General features: G+C 37.7%; 1 protein-coding gene across 3 annotated transcripts; it reads right to left on the reverse strand.

Annotated features, from left to right (window-relative positions):
- Positions 1-351: 351 nt before the first annotated feature.
- LOC105119627 (uncharacterized) lies at positions 352-7690 on the reverse strand. Of its 3 annotated transcripts, none has more exons than XR_841160.1 (12): positions 6747-7689; positions 6455-6571; positions 6173-6365; positions 5818-5984; positions 5526-5700; positions 4848-4909; positions 3315-3396; positions 2745-2802; positions 2456-2580; positions 1316-1389; positions 1154-1224; positions 352-999 (listed from the first exon to the last, which is right to left on the reverse strand). XR_841160.1 is itself a non-coding variant. In XM_011017791.1 (12 exons), exons 1-12 carry the CDS (start codon positions 7268-7270, stop codon positions 873-875), a joined length of 1785 nt encoding a protein of 594 aa, XP_011016093.1. In that variant the 5' UTR covers positions 7271-7687; the 3' UTR covers positions 352-872. The 3 variants fall into 3 exon arrangements, 2 of the variants coding, with proteins under 2 accessions (XP_011016093.1, XP_011016094.1); XM_011017791.1 differs by having other exon boundaries at positions 1316-1399; positions 6747-7687; XM_011017792.1 differs by lacking the exons at positions 352-999; positions 1154-1224; positions 1316-1389 and having other exon boundaries at positions 2462-2580; positions 2745-2858; positions 6747-7690.
- Positions 7691-7829: the final 139 nt, after the last annotated feature.

A 7829-nucleotide genomic window follows, 5' to 3' on the forward strand; every position in this document is an offset into this window, starting at 1 on the left:
AATATATGAGTATATCATCGTAAAAATATCAATTTATCCCGAATACATAGTTTATGATTAAGGGATAATTACATCATTTCATTATTACACTAAACAGTGTCATGAGCAATGTCTTGAAACGTGCACTTTATAGGAATTCGTCCAAAAAAGTCTCTGGAAAAAAAAGCTCTAGAAAAGAAGGCTTTGTTATAACAAGATCCACTGTGTATGACTAATTCCATTAAATTACCACTCACCAATTCAAAGTTCCTACTTTCTCAATTTTATTTTCTATTCGAATTACTGCACGTTAAAAACAACAAGTGATTTGCTTGTTCAATCAGAATGAGAAGCTTTAAATAACTTACAAGCTACGGAGACAACCATCGGTTCCTTCGTACCCTTAAAATATTAGTTCATCAGAAACAAAGCAAAGGCTACGCGTAGCTTAAAAGTGGTAGATACAAACCAATTGGAGTTCAATAGTTGTCAGGTTGCTTTTCATGCAGTCGAGGGTGTGCGACAGGAGGAGGGAAAAACATTAAAAAAAAGAGGCAAAAGAAGGGTACTTTCCTCTCACAAATGGGAAAAACCAAAAAGAAACGGAAACCAAAAACAGATGACATTTAATAAAAACCATTGTCCGGTGTGCATGCCCCTCTTGTTACAAAGAAACGGAACGGCCGTGTCATCCTCGATCATCCTCTCTTTACAAGCTGCTAACTGGAACTCTGGCTGCATATAACCTACACCTCTATCCTAGCTAAATACTCAGATACAACAACTTACAAGAAAAAGACATCATTTCCTTCTTGGCATCAACAGGACAAGATCTATCACTAGTTGAGCCCTATAGAGCTGGTAAAAGTGTACATGCAGAAAATTAATGTCTATTAGCTGCTGTTTTGAATCGGTTGTGAAGCACATCTGTCTTCAATGGCTTCAGAGCTCAAAATTTTTCTAAGAGAGCGATACTGTAGACGAACATTCTCACCACTGCCAATAATCTTAAGCAAGTACCTGAAAGAAAGGGAAATATCTTTGCACTTTGCATCTAACATCCAAATTAAACAACGATTCTCTTTAATATCCACACAATGTTTCAATTTACCAATTCTGTGATTATCAGAATGCAAGTAGTGTTTAACTGCTCTAAAAAGCCATCTCAACTCACCAGCCATTCAAACACTGTGAAGTGATGACTGCTTCCTTTCCAACAAATTTTTCTGGTGTCCTCCTATTTCCCTGCATGGTTCAACACATCGCTCAAATTTTCATTCATTCAAATGACAACAGCTAAAATCAGAAAACAGGCAACAGAATGCTAAAAACTAACCTTAATCATTACTTTCTCATTTACAGAAAAAGGATACTGCACTCCTCTATGCAAGCCATCAGCAGCAGCAATATCTACATTCTCCTAGGGACAAATAAATAATCAGTTAAAATGCATAACAGAATGCACCATTCACAGTAAAAATTTCAGCAATTCATTACGGTTTTGATCAAAAGATTATTTGCTGATAATTTCATGATTTAAGCTCGCTTAACAGCCTCTGCTAGAAGCAAAATTTAATAATAGACATATGAAGTGGCAGTCCAACATCACCAGCAATTACGTTAAAATTAGGTCAGATTTGATACCCTATGCAACATGTAGCAGTTTCAGAATTAACATAGTTGCCACAAAACATTCACCCAAGTACGTTGGAGGTTCAACTGTGGGAGATAAACATATTCTAAAATTCAGATAAAAAACAAGACTGTAAACAGCCAAAAGAGGAAAAAAAAAAATCATTTCAGCAATCACCAAGGAGAAACTGTCTTCCACAAACCAGCTACCTTTCCAGCATGCCGGTTGTGGAAACAAAAAATTTACAGCATTGATCATTGAAAACATCAAACATGCAGAATCCTTTTGATAATACAATGCTCCTTAAAGAGTTACCAATGTTCCATATCAGTTGAGGGAAAATATACCAAATTGAGGTTCCTCACACCAATTCCTAATGATTCAATTGTGGTTTCAGTCATCATCAGATTGTAATTGATTTCAAAGCATTTAAAAAAGAATAATAAAAAAAGAGTTAAGTAGTTCTGATCACTGAATCACTGACAAAAATCAGAACAGAACCCTTTCAAAATAGAACGCTACAGGAAGAGCTATCAATGTTCCATAACAGCTGAGGCAAAATATGCCAAAATCAAGGTTCTTCACACCAATTCTTAATGCCTCAATTGTGCTGTAAGTCACCATTATATAATTATGGATATCACCTACTGTCTACAGAGCCAATGCCTATGTTGAAATTTATACGAATTTTCTAAGTCACACATCCAAGTTCCCTTTGCATTGCCTTCCCGACAACCACTTCAAAAATAAGTAGTTGATGATTGGATATCCTTGCATGCTTGTATCAGTGCATTTACAGGATAACTAGATAATAAAAATATCAGGCTCTGATTCGAAGCATACCCTGTGTTGTCTCTTCATGGAATCTGGGTGATCACCCATTTCTTTGCGACGCTTCCGCAGGGTTGCGTTATAAAATAGCCTTCGATCATCTTCATTCTTTACAGCTGCAGCTGCAGCTCTAAGAGCTGCATACAAGTTAAAATATTAGAACAAAAACACAAAAAGATACAGTTAGGAGGTTCAGAAAAGGAATTGGTATGTAGCAAGACCAGGCATCAAAAGGATTTGTGTGAGAGAGAAAGAGGGCATACACAAGACAAAATACTCAAACAAGTCAAGTAGAGCCTACCATAATTAGGAACCAAAGATCCAGCCTCAATTTCTGCATTGCAAAGTGTACATCTTGACTGCGATGCAAACAACTGGAGTTATGATTCTTGTCTCCTATATAGACTAGAAAAGTCTATTGTACAAAAGCAGCGGACTAGTACTCATAAGAATATATCAAAGAGTATGTCGCATCACAGGGTAGCAATCCTTGAATAACAGAAAACATAAACAGGCTACACCTCTGTTTTTGTGCCTATGCAGTAAGAGCAATAAATACTAGCTGAAACAGTTGATGAAGCGTCAATTGAAATCTAGGTGGGATGGGGATTGTAATTCTTTCCACTGCTCGGGGTATAATGACAGACCAAGAGCAAGGAATTTGATGGGTGTCCAAGTTTGTTGCTTGCTTTCATGTCATGCCATAAGAATATATGAAACATGCCCTGAAACTGCCTTGAATGTATGACACTACATCCAATACAAAAACATAGAGCATCTAGTGTTTTTTACAATCTTACATATTCTTCCTAAGCTGCTATGAAAATTACTTCTAATTTCCATTAAATAAATAGCAGATAATCCTACTTACCATGTCAAGGACTCTTCTCAGCATCATACCACCAAATGAATGTCCACAGGAAACAACCACGGCATCCTCAAGGAATGCACCTCTGAGGCATCATTAGATAAGTGGGCGGAACAGGAATGACCCATTCAGTATTCACATAGCACACATTAGAATAGCAGTCAATTTCTTTGTATCTCTAAACAAGAGAGGTAAAATCGATATATGGATAAGAAGACCATGAATGTAAAAGTGATTTTATCATAATCACATAAGAAGTCACGCAGCCAAATAGAAAAAACTTTTCGAATTACTCTGATTTTTAATTCAACATTTCTTGCTTTTCTTGTAAACTTAGTCTTTTTAGTAATGTCCAGCTTAAGAATTTAATGCTACTTGGGAATTATGGTTTATTTAGGAACTTGGAATAATAATGAGTGCCATGTATGGTTTTCCTTTTTCAATTTGGATTTCTATTACCTGTTTAGTTCAGAATTATTAGGGCTGTGGTGCCTATTATAGTTATATGTAATAGATGGGGACTTCAATGATGAAATTATAAGTCTTTCAGTTTAGTTTGAGCAGTAGCCTAAGAGTGTTTCTTTTTCTTTTTTCTTTTTTTTCTCTAAGTGCTACTTTCTTCTATTTCCTTTTTTAAGCTACTAGTAACTTCGGTTAAGGGTTTTCTATTTTTTTATGACAAGGAACCCAGAATTCTGCTGAGGGCACCAGTAGATGAGTTTGTCCAAAAACTTAATGCATATAAAGTTGGTCCTTCACAACTACTTCTAGGAATACTCTCATGATGTATACATCACAAGCACAGACACAATGATTCACCCTTCCATGTTTTCTATTTTTTTTATGACAAGGAACCCAGAATTCTACTGAGGGCACCAAGAGATGAGGTTATCCAAAAACTTAATGCATATGAAGTTGGTCCTTAACAACTACTTCTAGGAATACTCTCATGATGTATACATGCATAGGGAGACCAGCAGTGCTGCAAACTTCTCACTACATATCAATGAAAAGGAAACATCGCAGAGATGAAATATAGACAAAAAGATTCATCACCCATCTTTTCCACCAACAACCTAAAAGTCTTAGTTACAGAGATATATAACCATACAAATTCCATGGCATGTGAAATAGGTTATTGTGTTTGATCCTAAGAATAATTTCAGGTTACGTATTTTTCTTTTATTTCTGAGTTACTCTCGAACTTAACACATGGACAGAAACACCATTAGAGAGGTTGATTGTGAAAAAACAGCAAGAAAGAATCTGCATAATAGTTTCTTGCATTGTTCATATATGTTTATAAAAATTGCCACTCTGTATTAGTAGCAGGATGAAGTAGGGAATAAAGATATCTTAACCGGGTGAATTTAACAATATAATATAAGCCATGGAAAGAAAAAAGTGCCAGTATCACATTGAATTGGAATAACCCACTTGATTCCAAGATTTGAAATTGTAACCCAAACTTGGATGCCAGTATATCAAATCCAACAAGCATAATGAAAAAACAGAAGCAAAGACAGAAGAACTCACGATAGGGGATCTGAGAGAACACTTCTTAGTGATGGTTCCTTATTCACATCATTTTGAGCAACCTGTAAATCCAAAATTTAATATGAAATCTCGTGTGACAAAATTACAATAGAAAGTTTCAGTGGATCAGCAAACAATAAAAGGTAAAGCATTAAACTAGACAATAAGAATGAAAGTCTTGACCCACATGAATAAAGAACAAGGGCAGACAAGAAACCGCATGATGATCTAATATTCTTTCACATTGTGTACCTTAGAGAACCACCTCATTTCAGCTAAATTATTCAATATTTTCCTTTTCTCCAGATGTCAAAGTCGAGAAATATTAGTTTTGCAAACCAGTGAAAATCACAGAATAGGAACTTGATCAATTACAACATGAGTTCCATGATTGTTACTTGTGCAGGGTCTTTGAGATCCAATGTTTGCAGTGCAAATTCTATTTGTTGAATGAAACTGACTGAAAACAGGGTGGACAACACAGATGTCTTATAAAAAAATAAACTTTATCCACTTCAGCACAACCTACTCTTAACAACCTTTAGAGAAGAATAGAGAAAAAGGAGAGGACACAAAGCACAACAAACAAAGAAGGGTAAATCTAATATACAAAGTTTTGGTTAGTGTACATTCTTTTTACTCTTACAGCCTTACAGGCAAACTCCAGTTGGAACTTACATGAGTATTGTCAGGTCGATTGCAATTTACATCCTCCTCAGCAGAAAGGTCATCCAAAAACTGACTCACAGATATAGGCACATAGCGCTGGGGAATAACATGACCAGCTGCTGCAATAGGAGAACAATCTAAAATGGCATTGCCCTGTGGCATGAGTCTAAATGCCAGTGAAGTCCTGTAGCAGTTAAGTTAAATAAGCAGCCTAAAGATGAAAAAGAATTGTAACAAATATAACATTTTTAAACATAAGATGCGTGAGAATAATTAGTTTCAAATAAAAAAATAGTTATACCTGCCACCACTGTTAGCACCGGATGAGTAATCAGAAGCAGCTCTATATAAGGCAGCAGGACGAAGTCCTGCAGTAGTGTGGCCAAGTGTCTTGCCAGTAATGAGTAAAAGATTCCCTGGAGCTGAACTACAATCAGCCAAGTACCAATGACCATCGGGGTCACAAACCTAGGGCGAAAAGCATATAAGATGGTATAAAACAAATTACATCTATTACTCATGGCTTGGGAAAAAGAAAGAAGAAACTTTAGAATTAACTTGAACCCGCAAGTGCTATACTAATCGGGAATAAATCTCCAACACTAAAGAATAACAATTGTTATAGATATCATTTTGTTTAAAAGACAGAAAAACACCTGCAACCCAGGACTGTCCGAGGAAATCAAAGTCAACAGTCCCTTTTCAGCTTCCCCATTAACTGCCAGCTTCCCTCCTCCAATAGCCCCTTTTCCATTTTGTAAGGAAGTATGAGAATAAGAGGCAACAAGCACCGAAGAAGACACCTCGCCAGCAGGCAATGGCGTATCATCAAGTAATTGATTGAAAACGCTGCAGTCAACAAAATTTGCAAGCTTCATATCATTCATAAAAGTCGTAGCCACCACAAACTTTTAAAATAAAATATCCACCATCCTTACTCGCTCCTTAAACGAAGATGTCTTGCTATTGCACATAAAGCAGAACGCGCTGCCTTTCCCATGCACCTAAATATTTCAGCCATACACGGCGGAGACGAATCACAATCTTCAACTGGCCTGCCACGCATTTATAACAAAAGAAAAATCAATCCTGACAGAAACCACAACTATTTACACACTCAAAGCTTTAAGCTTTACACTAATTACACACAAAACCATTTAAAAGTTTCAAGTCTTCCACTAATTACACACTTCCAATCAAAATTCACACTAATGAAACAAACATTTTAACCTTCCAGCCCTGTACATGTAAACTCCGCGGCTGCTACAACCTTTAACGACACCGTTTTGAGATCGACTCCTAAAATACAACCTTGCAGCCTCGAGGCCACACCGCATAAGTGAGGCTTCTGCACTCCCCAATTCAATAACCGCAGCGTTATGCTTCATTAATGACCCCGATAGCGCCTCAACCGCCCGCACGTAGGGCCCAGCAGGAGCCCCATCGTAGGGAGAGATATCGGAGAGACGAACCCTAGCCAACATGAGGGCTGGCTCGGCGGAGTGGTGGGCCGCGCAAGCGATCGGGGAAATTACATGATCGAGGGACGGTGGCGGTGGCGGTGGTGGTGGAGGAGGAGGAGGGGGAAAGCGGTGAGAGGAGGAGGAGAGTGGGACCAGAGAAAGGGGGGTTTGGGATTGAGTGTGGGAGGGTGTAGCCGGGGATCTATGGGTGGGAGTGGAGAGAGGGATTGGGTGTGGTGCTACCGTGGAAGAGGTTTGCTGGTGCTGATGTTGGATCATCATCAAAACCATTAATCATTGTTTTGGTGTTAGATTAATTTTGCTTGGTTTTTGGGGGTTTTGGTGGATAATTGTGGGAAATTAGGGTTTTGAATGTCAGGTTATTTTTGTTTCTTAAAATGGAAAAATTGTACAGGTAACAGCTAATAACTAATACCCAGGTGAGGTGGGGACTTGTGTTTTTTGGAGCTTTTGGTTTTGTTTGTGAGAGAATGAGAGAGAGAGTTACTACAGGCCGGGAATTGTTAATGGGTCCTTGTATTTCATGGCTGGGTTTCAGGCTTTTCTCTGAGTGGAGGTGGCTGCATGGAGGAGGGAGAGGATGAGAAGCTTTTTGCTCGGCCCTCTCTCTTGTATGATAAAAGTTTCCCTGCAATCTGTGAACTTCAGAGGTGCGGGAGCTTCCTGCCCTGTTGGGAATTGACTGTTGATTGTTACTAATTCGAGATAACATGTAATATTAAAACATATATTAAAAATAAATAGACCATGTGGATTATAGCTTGTGCATATTAATAAAAATTAGAAAAAAAAAGCCATATAAACTTAATTAACTAGATTTTAAATTTAT

The sequence above is a fragment of the Populus euphratica genome, unplaced genomic scaffold, assembly GCF_000495115.2.
Source record: "Populus euphratica unplaced genomic scaffold, PopEup_1.0 scaffold3137.1, whole genome shotgun sequence".
In the NCBI taxonomy this organism is placed as follows: Eukaryota; Viridiplantae; Streptophyta; class Magnoliopsida; order Malpighiales; family Salicaceae; genus Populus; species Populus euphratica.